General features: G+C 40.2%; 1 protein-coding gene across 2 annotated transcripts in view; it reads left to right on the top strand.

Annotated features, from left to right (window-relative positions):
* Nucleotides 1-17985, top strand: part of AVL9 (AVL9 cell migration associated) — a 54504-nt gene that overhangs the window by 3804 nt on the left and 32715 nt on the right. For both annotated transcript variants that reach the window (XM_074988148.1, XM_074988150.1), the window contains exons 2-3: nt 13362-13482; nt 16721-16806. In XM_074988148.1, the coding sequence (XP_074844249.1) occupies nt 13362-13482; nt 16721-16806 (207 nt within the window). The remainder of the gene's footprint in view (nt 1-13361; nt 13483-16720; nt 16807-17985) is intronic.

The following is a 17985-nucleotide window of genomic DNA, read 5'->3' as shown; positions in this document are numbered from 1 at the left end:
TTTTTTTTTTTTAAAGAGCCAAGACTAATTGTATGTGAAAGTGATTTATTTGGTGATCTATAAACAGTTGCAGAACATTAACCTATTTGAGATGATTTTATAATGTGAGCCTCTGAGTTTAACTTACAGTTTTTTAATGCCCTTGACTTTGCTGATTCATCTTCTATTTTTTTCTGTGCAAAACAGGCTTATATAACAGATGAGACAATATTTACAACATGTGAAATGATTTGTTTCCTAAACAGAGCAAGCTGACAGTCACATTTTCTGGGTATTGTGCAAATTTCAGAGTTACCACTGACTATTGAGATGGGCTTGCAGTGCATAGAAGCAACATAAAATCAAGAATCCTGATTTCTCGAACAGATCTTGGTGGATCTCTCAGTGCAGTAGAGTTTAAGCTTCTTGAGGAGGTATACGTTCAGTTTCTCTGTAGCTGCAGGCATGTAAATATACTTCTGGTTTAGCACCCATTACTGAATACTTATGTAGTGACATTGATGAAATATTCAGAAAGAGCTGCTTACCATACCCACTTTTTTGTGGTAAGGAGGTGTGATGATACCTTTTTAGAATGATAAAAATATGCTGCCTTGGAGACTAGATCCCTCTGGTATTATGTTCTGCAGTAGTGCATTAGGAAAGGCGACAATCTGTTTTAGAACTGTGCTGTAATGGATTTCTGTGCAGCATTTGTGGGGTCTGTCTATGCAGTAATTGGCATGAAGTCCTAGCTCAGAATGTGGGGCTGAGGGAACTGTGGGATGGGTTTCCACAAGGCACTGCTGCAACAGTTCGTTTGGTGATTTCAGTGTGGAAGCAATGTGTCAAATCTGTAGGGAACTTGTGGGAAATGAGGATACTCAAAATCAAATGTAGAAAAACCGGCATAAAATCAATTTTAATAAATTAGAATTTATCTTGTAGTGCAGACATAGCCCAAGTGTGTAGCCCTCCTTCATCTCTGCCTAGGCATCAGAGCCAAGTTCTAGCCTGAGCCCAAAGGGCTACATAGCCATTTCTAGTGCAAGCCTGAGTCTATGAACCCCAACTCTGAGACTTGCTGTTCCTTCCTGTGTAGATGCACAAGGCTAGTGACATCTGTTAAATTGTATGGAATGTCACCTTCTGGATAAGAAATAAAATAGCGAATGTCTTCAACTTGTGAAACTTTCCAAAAGTCCCAGCTGGCATTGATTTAATCCAAACAATCTTTTACTATGAATAAAAGTATTTAGAATATTTGATAACAATCTAAATGGCCATTTAAAATAATTATCTTTATTGCCTGTCCAGTCATTGACAGAGCAGAAAAGCAGGAGGATGGGTATCAGGGAATTCTGCTTCCTTTTCATCTCTGTTCCTGCTTCAGACTGCATTGTCAGAAAAACCAGCTGCATTTCCAAGATACAGCTTTATAAACTGTGTCGCTTGAAGCAGTGCCATTCTGCACATTGTGTAATAGCCTGTACCAGTATGTAGTGGAAGTAAAATATTACCATTTTGATTTGGTAGCCGTTTAGCCTACTTTTCACTGGTGGAAATGAGTACTTAAGGTGCTGGGAAGTGGTGAATCAGATCTTGTGACCCTTTGTCTGAATCAGATAATTAAAACTGACTCCTCAGAATTGTGCAGTAAAGCACTAGTTATACATATGATTGCTCCTTGCTTTTCCTTGCTTCCTGTACAGTACAGGTTTTACTTGGCAGCTCTCAGGATTCCACTGAGACTGGTTTAGTAGTTTTTTTTTACCACTGCCAACCCACATACAAAAAATCCCAGCATGGGAAAAGTCACAAATATTAAGGGACAACCAACTCTAATCCTGTAAATCATGGAATTTGTGACAGTATGGCTGGCATTTTTGCGCAGCTGATACATAATGTGTGTAGTTCTAGGATGCTGAATGCGGAATACATTTCTCTTTCCAGTACTTCTGGAATGAACCATGTCTCATTCTGTGTTCCACTTTCCCTGTAGGCAAAAGCCTCCTTTATTGGATTAGTTGAAAGAGTAATGGAGAGGTATATATATTTCAGCTGAGATTCCAAAATAGATGTAAAATATTTAATCTCTTTGTAACTCAGTTTTGAAAATGTTTGAGTAAATAACCTCATTTGCTGTGACTATGGACAAAGTAATATTTTGCTAATTTGTTGCTTTTTAAACTCATCTCTTTTATTACTCAAAAATCCTACCAACGATCCTTTCCTTTCTTTGTCCACTGTGAAAATGTACCCATCACAACTATTTTTTTTTTAAAATAAATAACATGGCATGGGTATTAAGAAAGAGAAAGATAAATTGTTTACTTGTGAGATAAGAGGGAACAGAGGTCCTCTGACCCTCACTTATATATATGCCTGTTGTGTACGTATTTTTAGAGTACAAGAAAGTTGGAAGTTACTCATAGCAAAAGGGGAAAAGATGTTAAATAGATTCTACTAATTCAAAAAGTGCCTCATGCTATGTCAATTACCAAAGCCTTAGGATAAATAGTAAAAAGGATCAACATGAAATGATTTGGCTCAGAGGCATTTTTCATTGTTTTCCTACAATCCCTTAAATTTTCACAGCTCCAGCCCATAGTGAGGTAAATGTATAGTGAACCTGGTCTATGAAATATCTGTTGTACTGTGTTTCTCATGTAGACATGGAGGAGACTACTTTCAAAATGTTAGGTTCTTTATTCCCTTAATATTTTAATGGTGAAAATGTTGCCTTTGTCAGTTTATGAGAATTAGCATAAGTAAAGAAAAATATTGATTGAAACATTTCAATTATGAAAGAAGTCCTTGAAGTAAAACAAGTTGCTCGTAGTTGAGCAATAAAGTTAATGTCAGAATACCAAGCCAGGACAAGTGTAATACAAAGACCTGCAGGAGAACTGTGTTTATCTAGAATATCTGAATTTAGCTTGCTACCTTGGCATGTCTATAGGTATCTGGCTTAATTCAGATTGGCTTGTTTATGTTCTGTAGTCCTGCTAATTTCTGGATACTTTAGAAAGGCTTCAATTCCTAAGGCTGTTTCTTATATATACAGTTGGGTTTCATAAAAGTAGATCATCTTTTGTAGCAGGTAAGGCTAAGTTTCAAAGTCTTGTAAAATAGCTGTTGGGAGAGAAAACAGGTTGTTCCTGATTTTGATTTTTCTCTGCCACAAACATATTGCTCCATTAAAACTGTGTTAGCTGAGGAACATAATTTGCATTGGAAAACATTAACTATGTTATATAAATACTGAGTAGCTTACAAAACATATTTTAAGATTGTGTTAGACATTTCAGTTAGGAAATTATTGATGACACTTCTAGATGCAAATCATGTGATGATATGCTGGTTTTGGAGGGAGAGATCATCTTGTGGTTAAGGCACGAGACTGGGAATCAGGAGAATTTAGTTCTGTTCCCAGCTCAGACATTTCCTGTGTGGTGTGGGACAGATTACTTGAGATCTGTCTTTTCATTACCTGCAAATTAGGGATGGTGGCTTAAAGTAATACAGTGGTAAAATGTTATGTGTTCCTTAGAAGGAAGGTGCTATTATAATGCAAAGTGGTGGTGGTATTACAAACAAAAAGGAAAGTATTGGCTTTTCACCTTTCCACAGAGCTTAAGAAGCAAATGTCAGGTAGAGGAACTGTGGGTTTGAAGTGATAGAATTCACTGCAGAACCACGTTGAGGAAATATACAATCCCTTTACAGTCAGAGCCTTTGATCTGGAGCAGGGAACTGGGCCACTTATGTATGTTATAAATTGGGTTTAGGGGCCACAAAATCTGAGTAATCTCAGACACATTGACCATGTCACCAGCTGGCTTCAGATCTCTCTTCCCACTTGTTCATGAAGAATTGACATGAAGCCCAGTTCTGGTATACTCACTGTCCAGGGTCCCATGCACACTTAGGGTGTGCGCAGATTACAGACTAGCATGATGCATGAATATTTCCCAGAATGCACAACTCCAAAATATTTTTTCTGCTCATTTAAACATTCCCATCACTAGCAGTGATGCAAAAGCAAGTTTGGTTAATGGAATATTACCCTTTATGTCTTGGGCTGTTGCTGTTATGAAACAATTCAGAATGGCTGTGTCTACACTGAGCCCTAGTGCCGACAGTTTGAGGCAAATAAGCAGTCTCGAAAATGTAAAACACTGGCTCATTTGCATAGTCACACATAGTGTACATATTCATGAGGGTATTTTGCATTTTTATATCAGGAAATCAAGCAGTGTAGACGTGGTTCTGCCAGCAAAATCCCCCTTTATCGGCAGCCGCTTACACCTGATTTTTTCCAGGCATAAGGGGCTGTTGATAAAGGGGGGGTTTTGCCAGCAGAACCACATGTACACTGCTTGATTTCTGCCGTGAAGTGCAAATTAGTCTCATGAATATGCACATTAGCTACACGAATATACGAATGAGCCACCATTTTGTATTTTTAAGACTGCTTATTTACATCAGACTGTCGACATGAGGGCTCAGTGCAGACACAGCTACCGAATTCACTGAATATAAGTAATAGTGGAACATGTCAAAGTAAAAATGTCTGTACTTCTTTTGTCCTACAAAAAAAAAGTTTGTGTTCCAAGAGATCTTCCAAAACGTGTCTTTAAGAGAGAGCAGAACCACTGAATGTGAATGTCTGTTCTTCTCAAAAGTACGATAATGAAAAACCACCATAGCTTACATGTTACAGTATGGTCTCTTCTCCCCATCCGAGTCCCCAAGATGAGTTCACAATATAAATTGCTATGTATTACACTATGGGTGCTATGTGGGCTCCTCCAGGAATGAAACACTGATGTTATTCTTTGACGTCAGGCTTTTTAGTTCCTTTTGTATTGCTGGCACATCAGGCAGCTAGATTTCTCCAGTGAGTACAGTAATTTTGTAGTTACGATACTTCTTCCAAGATGATGCCAGAGCATTCAGTAACTTCTGTCTCCTGACACTTCTTCTTTGACCTTCCTCATTTGCTCTTTGTTTTCTTGCATACCCATTTCAATACTTGTTTAACATGTCTCCCATCCTCTATATGGCATACCTCTTTCAGCAACCTGCACCTTCCTTTCTTTGTCAGCTCCCTTAGTCTTGCATTTGTTATTTTGTCTTCCCATAAACTGTGTAGAATCTTCCTTGGCTATGGCTGGTGGACATCCTCCAGTCTCTTTCCTTTTTAAAAAATCATTGTTTTTGTTTAAGTCTCTGCTCCATATGGTATCACATTCAGTGCAATCATATGGTATAATCTGAGCTTTGGTGTAGACACTTCTCTTTCGCCAGATGTTGTTCTACCTTCCAAAGGTTGTGTTTGCTTTTTCCTTATCATGTATGAATATCTTTTTCGTAGCTACCTTCAGATTTCATTGCACTCCACAAGTGCACTTCCTTTTTCACCCATAGATGCTTTTGTGTCACAGTTAGTCAGGGCAGATTGATTTAAATCATTGCTTTAAATAATCAAAAAATGTTTTGAAGTCAAGTTTCCGACTGACTTTTTTTGAACATTTCTTCAAACAGTGGTGCAAATCTGATGACTCAAACTTGAATCAAAGGGTTGGATGAGACCTCAGAAGGTTGTCAAGTCCAACTCCTTGCTGAATGCAGAACCATTCCCAACTAAATCATTCCAGTCAGGGATTTGTCAAGCCAGGACTTAAAGACCTCTAAGGAAGGAGATTCTACCATCACCCTGGGTAACCCACTCCAGAGCTTAACTACTCTCCTAGTGAAATAGTTCTTCTTAATATCCAACCTAGACCTCCCTCACCACAACTTGAGACCACACAACTTGTTCTGTCATCTGTCACCACTAAGTACAGCCTCTCTCCATCCTTTCTGGAACCCCTCCCTGTCTTTGGATCATTGAAGTGCTATCAAATCGCTCCTCAGTCTTTTTTTCTGTATACTAAGTGAGCCCAAATCCCTCAGCCTCTCCTGATAAGTCATGTGCCCCAGTACCTGAATAATTTTTGTCAGCCTCTGCTGGACTGTCTCCAGTGCATCCACATCCTTTCTATAATGGGGGACCCAGAACTGGATGCAATATTCCACATGCAACCTCACCAATGCTGAATAAAGGGGAATATTGACCTCCCTAGGTCTGCTGGCAGTGCTCCTACTAATGCACTCCAGAGAGCCGTTAACCTTCTTGGCTAAAAGGGCACACTGGTGGCTCATATCCAGCTTCTAAACACTGTAATCCCGAGATTTGTTTTTTGTAGAACTGCTGCTTAGCCAGTCAGTTCGCAGCCTATAGCAGTGCTTGGGATTCCTTCACCCTGAATACAAGTCTCTGCACTTTGTGCTGAACCTCATCAGATTTCTTTTGTCCCAATCCTCCATTTTGTCTATCATTCTGGACCCTGTCCCTACCATCCAGCATGTCAGTCTCTCTCCCTAGTTTAGTAATAACAAGCGGTTGTGTAGCATCTTAAAGACTCACAAATTATTTTATTGGCTAATGAGCTTTCATGGGTAAGACCCACTTGCTCAGATTTGACATAGTTTAGTGTCATCTACAAATATGCTGAAGGTAAAATCCATCGCTTCAGCGAGGTCATTAATAAAGATGTTGAACAAAACTGGCCCCAGAACCAACCCTTGGGATATTCTACTTGTGAACCTGTAAAAGGCTTGAGAATGCTCAGTAAGGACAGACTCTTCAGAGATGCAAGAAGCTCTCCTGAGCATGTGCAAACTTTAATTATTCATGGGTCTTTAATGATGCCAAATTTGAGTAGGTTTATATGGAGAAGGCAAAATGTACTTCTCTGGCACAAAAAACAGCTCCCGTCTCCCTTTTAGGAGACCTAGAAAAAAGCTCACCAGGTCAAAAAGAAGGCTGCCAGATTTTTTAAAGGGCAAAACATATTTTTCCTTATCCTTGTTCAGCTGATTTTTTTTTAACCGTAAGTCCACTGTATATTTGAGAGAGTCTCTCTATCAGTCTTGTGTGTCGGCTTGTTCAAGAACTCCTAAATTGTAAGAGCTAGGTCCACCCAATTTGGTATGTAGCTTCTTCTTAGCAGCAAACACAGGAGACAATTATACTCCAGAATGACCACAGGGGGGTAACAAGCAAGTGTGCCCCCACAGTCCTGGAGAGCAGTGGACTCCTGCCTTGACTCCTGCAACCCCCACACTCCCAGCCTTCTGCCCTCAGCCCCCACATCTCCTGCTCTGTCTCCTGTGCCCCCTACACGTCAGGCCCCTGCCATGAAGAACCCAAGAAACACCAGATAAATCTTAACAGAGAGATACCTGTGCTAGTCTATATACTATCAAAACAAAAAAGCTGTCCAGTAGCACTTTAAAGACTAACATAATAATTTATTGGGTGATGAGCTTTCATGGGACAGACCCACTTCTTCAGACCATAGCCAAACCAGAACAGACTCAATATTTAAGGTGCAGAGAAGCAAAAATAGTAATCAAGGTTGACAAATCAGAAAAATATTATCAAGGTGAGCAAATCAAAGAGCAGAGGGGCAGAAGGGGGGGAAGTCAGGAATTAAATAAAGCCAAGTATTCATAAGACCCCCTATAATGACCGAGAAAATTCCCATCACGGTTCAAACCACATGTTAATGTGTCGAATTTGAAATTAAAAGAGAGTTCAGCAGCCTCTCTTTCCAACCTGTTGTGAAAATTCCTCTTCAGTACAATGCAAACTTTCAGGTCATTAACAGAATGGCCCACTCCATTAAAGTGCTGGCTGACAGGTTGGTGAATCAGGAATGTTTTTATGTCTGTTTTATGCCCATTAATATTTTGTCTGAGAGAGTTTGAAGTCTGTCCAATATACACAGCATGTGGGCATTGTTGGCACATGATGGCATATATGATGTTAGTTCGGGAACATGAGAATGTGCCTGTGATTCTGTGAATAACCTGGTTAGGTCCAGTGATAGTATCTCCAGAATAGCTTTGTGGACAAAGTTGGAAACGGGCCTTAAATACATACATTACATCTAGCATGAAAAACTCCAGCCTAAATTGATAAATTTGGCCGGCTGAATATAAGCAACTAAAAACAGGATCTCATATTGGGAAATGTTGGAGAAACTTTTTTAGTAGGTCGTGCTACCTCAGTTGTTAGGGAAATGGGGGTGGGGTGCTGGTTATTCACATATTCCTGTTAACTAAAAGTTAACTGGAATAAGTACAGGAGGGTAGAAATTTCAGACTTCATGTGTGAGCTTTTGTGTGGGGCCAGGGATATGGGGTTTGAGATGCGGGAGAGGGCTGCAGGGTAGGATGCCAGATCCAGGCACCACTTTGGGTGGCTCCCTGCAAGCAGGGACATGTCCCTGCTGCTGTTAGGTGGCTTTGCAAACTGCCTTCACCCACAGGCACCACCACTTAAGTTTCCATTGGCTGTGATTCCTAAGTAATGGAAGCTGTGGAGCTAGTGCTTGGGGTGGGGCAAGGCAGGGGTAGCACACAAAGCTATTGTGACCAGGAGCTGCGAGGACATGTTGCTGCTTTTGGGGAGCTGGAAAGGGAACCTGCTGCTCCTGCTCCAACTGGAATTTCTGGGAAGATCAGTAATGCCAGTTTATAGAGCTTTACAGATGGTAAAGTGGTGGATAAAAAAGCTTTGCTATATTGCTAAAAATATCTTTTTAGAATTATGATTGACATGTATCTGGACTTTAAACTTCTGTAACTGCTGATGGAGTTAGTCATAATATCACGCAAATAACTTAAATATTATGGTGTCTCATCCGGTCTTTAGTAATCATTATGTACATATTACGCTCTTGTGTACAAATACTGATCTGAAATTTTACTTCAATGATAGACACTGTTAAGAAGTTTCTAATACTTTACAGTAGAATTTTAGACAGTCTGCCTTTGTTTTTAAATTATCAATTTTTCTACCTTATTTTGTCAGTAATATTACAGGGTAATTTACACATAATTTACAGAGAACACAATTTTAAAGTTCTTTAGTAGACTTAATAATTTCAAAACAATCATTTATAAGCAAGCTGAGATACTGACTTCCATATATACTGTAGTTTGTTCCTTGTGAGGAACAAAACTGTAAAAATTTGTGTATTTTTTCATTTTCTATTTCTATATCCTTCAGGCTAACAACTTCACTTCTCATTCCAGTAATATTTTTTGTTAATAGTTGCTATTTCTGGCCAGTATATGTCTCTTTCTCTGAATTTTGTAATAAAATATATATTCTAAATCCTACAATAAAATATGAGCTTTTACTGAGAATCTGTCAAATGGCAGACACTTCCTACTTCACGGATACACTACCTCATTTTATTATTCCTCTTCCATTTGGAAGCCAAACACTCATCCTATTTATATTGATTCTGAATTTGAACAAAACTAGCAAAGCTTTTATGCATTTTTATTGAAAAGGAATTATAAGTAGAATCCTGGAATACAATTGTCTCTAAATCAGTTAAATTTTCTGTTATATGCCTTTTTTCACCCTCTCTCTCCTTAGCTGTGTCTACACGTGCACGCTACTTCGAAGTAGCGGCACTAACTTCGAAATAGCGCCCGTCACAGCTACACATGTTGGGCGCTATTTTGATGTTAACATCGACGTTAGGCGGCGAGACGTCGAAGCCGCTAACCCCATGAGGGGATGGGAATAACGCCCTACTTCGACGTTGAACGTCGAAGTAGGGACCGTGTAGTCGTTGCACGTCCCGCAACTTTGAAATAGCGGGGTCCGCCATGGCAGCCATCAGCTGAGGGGTTGAGAGACGCTCTCTCTCCAGCCCCTGTGGGGCTCTATGGTCACCGTGTGCAGCAGCCCTTAGCCCAGGGCTTCTGGCTGCTGCTGCTGCTGCTGCTGCTGCAGCTGGGGATCCATGCTGCATGCACAGGGTCTGCAACCAGTTGTTGGCTCTGTATATCTTGTGCTGTTTAGTGCAACTGTGTCTGGGAGGGGCCCTTTAAGGGAGCGGCTTGCTGTTGAGTCCGCCCTGTGATCCTGTCTGCAGCTGTGCCTGGCACCCTTATTTCAATGTGTGCTACTTTGGCGTGTAGACGTTCCCTCGCAGCGCCTATTTCGATGTGGTGCTGCGCAACGTCGATGTTGAACATCGACGTTGCCAGCCCTGGAGGACGTGTAGACGTTATTCATCGAAATAGCCTATTTCAATGTCGCTACATCGAAATAAGCTACTTCGATGTAGGCTTCACGTGTAGACGTAGCTCTTCTGTTATGTAAAATTATACCTTGTGAGAAGATTGAGTTCAGTGCAAGACTGTGGTGGCCATAAGGAGCTTTGATTTTTCTTTCCCATTGCCTGGAGCTATTCCTATATGTGACGGTGTGAGCTACACTATGAATTAAGCATGATCAGATTTTAATCCGACATTGTAATTTGTGAAGCTGTTCCTCCCCTAACCTTCTTGGTCCGTATAAATGTGTCACACAACGCAATAGTGTCTGGAGCGAGGATGAAGTAACAAAATTTCTTACTGATTTCCGCTACTATTAATTCCCCTATTCCACCCCCTCACCCCAATATTATTATTGTTGGGGGTTAAAATTGATTATCTACATACTGTTGAAATGATTTCTTTTGCATGCTCTTTTATGGAAGTTTATAACATCAAAATAGTTGTGTAATTGGGACAAATAATTGATCTGCTGTTGAACATATTCCAAGATAAATTGTATTTTTATCCCCTAATAACCTCCCCTTTTTACTGATAATTGAAGATATTGCTAGAGGTTTCACGCCCTCATTGTGACTAGATGATTTAAATAATACAGTTAGCAATTTTCTTAGATTTTTGGTGTGTTTTTTTTTAAATTGTCAATATTTGATTCATCATCATCAATAACCGAGAGCTTAGCGCCCGTTGGTGTCTGATGCCTCTGTTACTATTTCCTTCCTTCTTTCCCTATCGAGTGCAGAGTGGCTTAGTTTCTGTAGACTAGCTCCGCACCGATGTACTACATCATCTGTCCATTCTCTGTGGGGCTTGCCTCTCCTATTCGAACCATCCATTATGCTGAATACCAGGGATTTGATTTTTCGTTCATTGATCATTCTGCAAATATGCCCAAATAGTTGTAGCTTCTGTTTTATAACATTCTGCAGCAGGTTCTCTTTCGGCTGTATCTTCCTATATAATTCCTCATTGGTGACCTTCTGCATCCATCCTATTCTCAGAATCTTTCTATAACAACTGCTTTCGATGCCAATATTCTTCTTTTCGACTCTTTCGTTATCACCCATGTCTCACATCCATACAACATGCTGCTGAATACACACGTTTTCAAGACGCCCAGCTTTCTTCTTAAGCTAATTGCTTTGCTGTTCCAGATCTCATCCATCTCCTTCAAACTCGCTCTTGCTTTCGCTATTCTAGTTGTTATTTCCTTCTTACAGTCTAGATCATACGTTATGTTATGTTGCTCCCCAGATATGTGAACTTCTGTGGATTTTCTAGTTCAATACCATCCACACTGATCTTCCTTCTTATTGCCTTATCTCCAGATACCGTTGTTTCTGTTTTATCAATGTTCATAATCAGTACGTACCGCTTCCCTCCTTCGTTTAACACCCGCACCACTTTTACTAGCTTCTCTTCATCTTCGTCAATGATAACTATGTCATCTGGGAACCTCAAGTTGTTAATTCTTTTCTCGTGCACAGATATCCCTTCTATCTCTTCCTTGATCTTGTCCATCGCTCCCTCCAGATGTGCAATGAAGATACATGGTGATATTGGATCTCCTTGTCTCGTACCTCTACTTGTTTTAAACCAACTTCCCAACTCCCTGCGTGTTCTCACTGCTGCCTCCGCATTATCATTGATATCTTTCAACAACCGTATTAGGTCTGCTGTCCACTCTGTATGACTCCAACACTGCCCAAGTCACTTTCTGATCTATACTGTCAAATGCCTTTTGAAAATCGACGAAGCAAGTGTATACGTTTTTGTTCTTTCGTAGAGCTTTCTCTGCTATCAGTCTTAGTGCCAATGTCTGCTGCGTGGTACTTCTGTCTTTTCTGAACCCTGCTTGCTCGTCTGCTATATGTTCTTCTGTGTGCAATAATCTGTAACTGGTCAGGCAGAAGAAGACTTAGATGGCACTGTGGATAACTTAATGAAAGCATCTACTTCGTGGACAGAAGTGGTCAAAAAAAAGTTAGGCTGCATAAAGATTGTGATGACAAGTACTGACTGTATTATAAAGCCATTCTATAAATAAATGCTATGTTTTTCCCCTGGAAAGTACTCTGTTCAAGTCTCAGAGGGGCAGCCATATTAGTCTGTATCTTCACAAAACAAAAAAACAGTCCTAGAGCACCTTAAAGAGTAACAGTATTATTTATTAGGTAATGAGCTACGTTTCCCACTAAAGCTCATTGCCTAATAAATAATATGTTAGTCTTTAAAGTACTACAGGACTGCTGTTTTTTGTTCTGTTTTAAGTCTAGTCAACCTTTCCCTAGAAATACAGACCAGAAAAAAGAACAAGTCCAGAGGTGGATGATAACATGATTAGATGTATAATGAGACTTCATGTGAAGAGAGATTGAGAAGACTGGGATTCTTAACTAGAAAGATGGTAGTAAGGCGATATGATGAAGTATTTAGAATAATGAATAATGAATAAGATACATCTGGTAAATTGGACGTTCCCATCTACATCTTCTCATAATATGAGGTGGTTGGGGTGGAGGGGAATCTTCAAATGAAATTGAAAAGCAACACATTTAAAACCATTGAAATAGTCTTAGCATAAAACTAATCTATGGAACTCATTGCACCAATAGATTACTGAAGGCAAGAGATTGATGTAATTTGAAATGGTACTTAGGTAGGTACAGTAGAACCTCAGATACAGGATCACCAGAGTTATGAACTGACCAGACAGCCACACACCTCATGTGGAACAGGAAGTATGCAATCAGGCATCAGCAGAGACCGAAAACCACAACAAATGCAGTACAGTACCGTGTTAAATTTGTACTACTAAAAATAAAGGGAACAGCATATTTTCATCTGCATGGTGGAATTTCAAAACTGTATTAAGTCTGTGTCCAGTTGTAAATTTTTTTGAAACCACCATAACATTTTGTTCAGAGTTACAAACACCTCCCCCCCCATTCCTGTAACTGAGCTTTACTGTAGAGACATTATCTGTAAGTGGATGCTATAAAGGATGTAGGCTCTCCCACAGATTTTCCACAAGGGAATTTCTTGCAACTTCATTTGAAGCATTTAGTTCTAGATTCGGTGGGGAAAGAATTCCAGACTTGAGGCATCACTAGAGTGAACTGGTGTGGCAGTTTCTATGTATTTCTGGTTTGGTAACATGGGCTACATTGTCTTTTTTCCCCCTTCAGGTTGAATTTGCCTATCCTCCTCTCATCCTAGGAGAAGGGCATGACAGCCACAGTTTACCAGAAGAATGGAAATATTTACCTTTCCTTGCCTTGCCAGATGGTGCCCACAATTATCAAGAAGGTAAGAAAGCAGGCATGAGATTACAGCTTTAGTGACTGAGGATCTCTGGCAGCTGAAGACACTGAGTCCCTCTATGTGCTTCTACTGCAAGGCCCACGGGGCAGGGCGCGCGGGGGAAGAATCCCAGTACTTGAATTTTTGATTAACCAGGCTTCTGACTATTTGAATTCTGTTCATCTTAACTGAGGAGTTTAGTTCACAACTGCAGAAACGGATTTTACAGAAATGGAATCTGTAAAAAGAAGCAACTTAAAATAGTAGTGTCTTTGAACCCTGCTCGTGAGCATGCATCCAACTACAGGAAATCTTCACTTAATACAGGGAGTTCCTTTAAAGATTTCAACCTCACTTGCTTTGTTTCTAAAATAAAATAACTCACACTCCCTATGGTGGAATCATCAGGATGCACCCTGGGACTGTCGGACTGCTATGCTCCCTGAAACTATATGGCCTGTGCTGTCTCTCACAATGGTTTTCTAGTGACAAGCAGCAAACCCCTTTGGGTGCTGTGATCACTGAGCACAACTGCTTATGTAGCTCTATACTCAGCTAGATTGCATGAATGCTCCCAGAGCCTCACATGAATCACAGGGAAAGTTACCAGCCAAATCCACACCACAGCTCCAAGCCTGGTGTTTCTGGAATATATAGTCCTGCACTGCTCACGTTTATCACTTTATCGATGAAAAGTTGATATACACCAAACTTTGTAAAACCTGAGCACATTTACCTTTCACTTCAGGCTAACACAATGGTGAAAGTAAACAGTAAAACAAATTTATTGACTACAAATGATGACTGTAAGTGATAAGCAAAAAGTCAGAGTGGTTATCAAAACAAAATAAAATAAAATATAAGCACACAGTCCAAACTTCCAACTGTTATTAGACTGGGCAACATCTAGACTTAGCAGTTTTTTTCTCAGCCCCCTGGATATACCTGTTCTTAATATACAGATTTTTTCCTTAAGTCTGGCCAGTCTCTTCAGTGTGTTGGGGAGCCAGGAACCAGGGGGCACATGGCTGGTCAGTTTCCAGGCTCCCCTCCCCTCCCCTTGCATTGTTGAGAAACTGAGCAGGGCAGCAGCTTCCGTCGGTTGCAGTAATCATAGACACTTGCAACTTGGTTGCACGTCTTGAGGGTTTACTGTACAGGTAACACCAAAGGACACTATAACTGAAAGATTAGAGGAAAATAATTTTTTTTATTCCAGATTTTTTACTTTGTGCATGTGTGGCTGTACATTTTATACAGTGTGGTACTTTTCATTATTTGTCTTGTACCATCAATTTGTCTGTTTCTCTGCACAGCAACAGGGGAGGAGAAACCTTAGAAAAAGAAGAGATTGTAAAAACCACAAAAATGCCCTGAAACTATTTTTATTTTTTCTTATGTTTTTAATTCAAATGTTTTATCTGACCATCTAATTTTTAGAGGTATTTCATTTGGAATTGGTAGCAAAAATATAGGAGTTATATCAAAAGAATGTATCTTTGTATTGATAAAAGTCCATTCCTTAACTTTGTGGTGGGTCCTAACTTTGTGTCATTTCTATATAAATATTAAATGATCTACTGAATGCATTCTAAAGCAGGAAGTAGGAGAAGGTGAATGAAGCTGTTTCTAGACTGGCACATTCCTAAATATAGACACTAAATAGTTGACTTTGTCATTTTATTACCACAGCAACAAGACAGTAGTGCCATATTTTGAAGTAGGAGAGAGTTTTCAACAAAACAATTAAATCTGTATTTCATATTCAGATTACGGTAACACATTGGACCTCATTTTCCTGTGCAGGTTATGAGTAATTCACAATGAAGGAATTACTCGCATCCTATGAAATGGGGAATTAGGCTACTTACTTACTGGCTTGGGAAAACATGGATTAAAAATATTACTAAATGCTTAGCTTCAGAATGTCTTCAGAAAGCAGTGGACTCTGTAAAAGAGACTAACAGTTTTTATTATCCAACTCCTTGTCTCAAGAAACTACTCTTTTGGAGGGGCTATGGTAATGTGGCACTTTGGAAATGCTAATGAGGTGCTACTATGAATATACATCATCTCATTAGCATAGTGGCAGTCACATGCGCTTTAAAACTGCCAGGTTCTAAACGCACGCCACCCATGTAGCCGGGGGCCTTTCAGAACTGCCCCCCTGATTTCAAAAACCCCTTCTTCCCAAAACCAAATGGGATGGGGGAGCCAAACAGTCAAACCCAGCCTTCCCAGGTCTTTCCCCCGCTCCACCAGCCCATGCTTTGGTCTGTCTGCCACCCAGGATGGCTTGAGGGAGGTTGCTGTGGGCTGCTCTGGTGGGGCAGGGTGGAGCTGAGCTACTTCTGGCTGTGGGCAAGGGGAAGAGGTAGGAGCAGCTGCTGCCACCAAGCCATGGTGGGGAGGGAAGGCGCCCCTCAGAGACAAGCTCTGGCTGCTGCTACTGACTACCGCCTCCCCCAGCTTGGGAAGCAGGACATGTCTCCCTTATCAATAGCAGCAGCTGGAGCTCGGCTCTGAGAGGTGCTTTCCCTCCCTGCTACAGCTGGACGGTAGCTGCTCCTAACTCCTTCCGTCCCAGACACAGTGACGGGGAGGCGGGGGCAAAGTATGGTGACAGGGAGAGAGGTCGGGGGCAGGGGGAAGAAGTGGGTTGAGGGGTCTAGGGAGCGGGGGGGCCTGAGCCTGGGCAGGGAGCCACATGGCCAGCCCCCGCCTTGCCAGGGTCTCCACCCCCCAGGCGGCAGACAGACGCATTTATGTGATGTCATTCCATCACCCAGGAGGGATTTTTATATGTAGCTGTGGGAGCAGCGGGGGAGTGATTAATTTTAATCACTCTCAAGACAGGTTTGCTTCATAGTGAAATGTTGTTATGAACTGCAAAATAGAATTCTTCTAATGAGTGCATAATTATAAAACACTTTATAGCTTTGAAGTAAATCCTATAGCTTTAATGAAAAGCCTTTTTTAATGTTCTTCATGTCCTAATATACATTATCTGGCATCTTTGCGCAGAGAGGGAGAAAATTGTTTACTGGAACAGTTTAGTAAGAGATTTAGACAAAAAGACTTCAGCTCTACTAGGAAGGGCAGTGCTGGTAGAAAACCGCGATTCCTTCAAGAAAGCTTTTGTAAATGAGGTTAGTAATGAAAAGGGTGACTATAGAGCTGAAAATAGGAAATGTTAATATACTGTTCGTTTGGTGGCTGACGAAGCTTTTTCGTTTTCTCTTAGATACTGTGTTTTTCCATTTGCCACCAAGATGTGGAGATCGAACTACAGTGTATGGTGTCTCTTGCTATAGGCAGATTGAAGCCAAGGTAATTTATGCTTGCAAATATGCAAGAGTGAAATGGTGGGCTTCATACAGAAATGAATGGATGAAATTCCATTATTTGCTTTTATGCAAGAGATCCTTCTTGTAAAATTTGCACAATAGCCCTTATTGTGGTATCCTGTGCTTAAACCCTCTCTATTTAACTGTACAGTTCTTTTAGCTTAGTTTTATTCTGCTGTTTACTAACCATTAAAATAGGAAATAGGTTTTAAATTGAACTGTTTTGGGGACAAGTGGAATATATATGTATTCTGTTTATAAGCAATAACCTTCCACATTTTCCTCCATTTGGCTTTTTCATGAAGATGTGGTTGTATAGTCCACATACTTACTGTTTTGTATAAGAGAATCAAATGATTCTCTTACACAAAATATGATTTCTCCGCTCACCTCTTTTAGTTCTCCTGGAAAATGTTAAACTATTTGTTCTAGCAGAGGGAGCAGCTAACTCCACAGGTCAACGTTGTCACTTCCATTTATAGCTGGCTAAAAGAAAATGCCTGAGCATGAAACATACTCTGTCCAGGCAAAAGTTTTACAAATGGTCCCTCTGTATAGGTATTGTGTCAGGAGAGAGAGCTTGTGGCCTTTTGTTTGTCAAATCACCGTGAAGTAAGCATGCCTGTTTCTCCCCCATCCAATTGCCTTCTACTTATGTTGTCTGTTAAATAGTCTTTGGTACCAAGCACTGTGCTTACCATCTCCTAAATACTCACCAAACGAGGCAAATGTGGTCTAGATTAAATTACTATAAAGCTGTTGCATAAATGGTTGAAAACTTATACTCAAAGAGTAGTTTTCAATGGCTCACTGTCAAACTGAGAGAATTTGCTTAGTGGAGTTTCATGGAATCTGTCATGAGTCTGATGCCATTTAATATTTTCATTAATGACTTTGATAATTAAGTGGAAACACTGCTCATAAAATTTTTGAATGATATCAACCTGAGAGATGAGCAAGTGCTTTGGATGACATGTTAATTTCAGACTAATTATTCAATTTATCAAAGTAATTTTGAATTCTAAACAACTTTGATAAATTGAAGAATTAGCCTGAAATTAACTAGATGTAATTCAATACAGACAGATACAAAGTACTACATCTTGGAAGGCGAAAACAAAGGCACAACTACAAAATGGAGAATAAATTATCTAGGAAGTAA

Source organism: Carettochelys insculpta, chromosome 2 (assembly GCF_033958435.1).
Source record: "Carettochelys insculpta isolate YL-2023 chromosome 2, ASM3395843v1, whole genome shotgun sequence".
In the NCBI taxonomy this organism is placed as follows: Eukaryota; Metazoa; Chordata; order Testudines; family Carettochelyidae; genus Carettochelys; species Carettochelys insculpta.
Note: the sequence above shows the minus strand (reverse complement) of the source record. Positions and strands in the feature narration are given on the sequence as shown.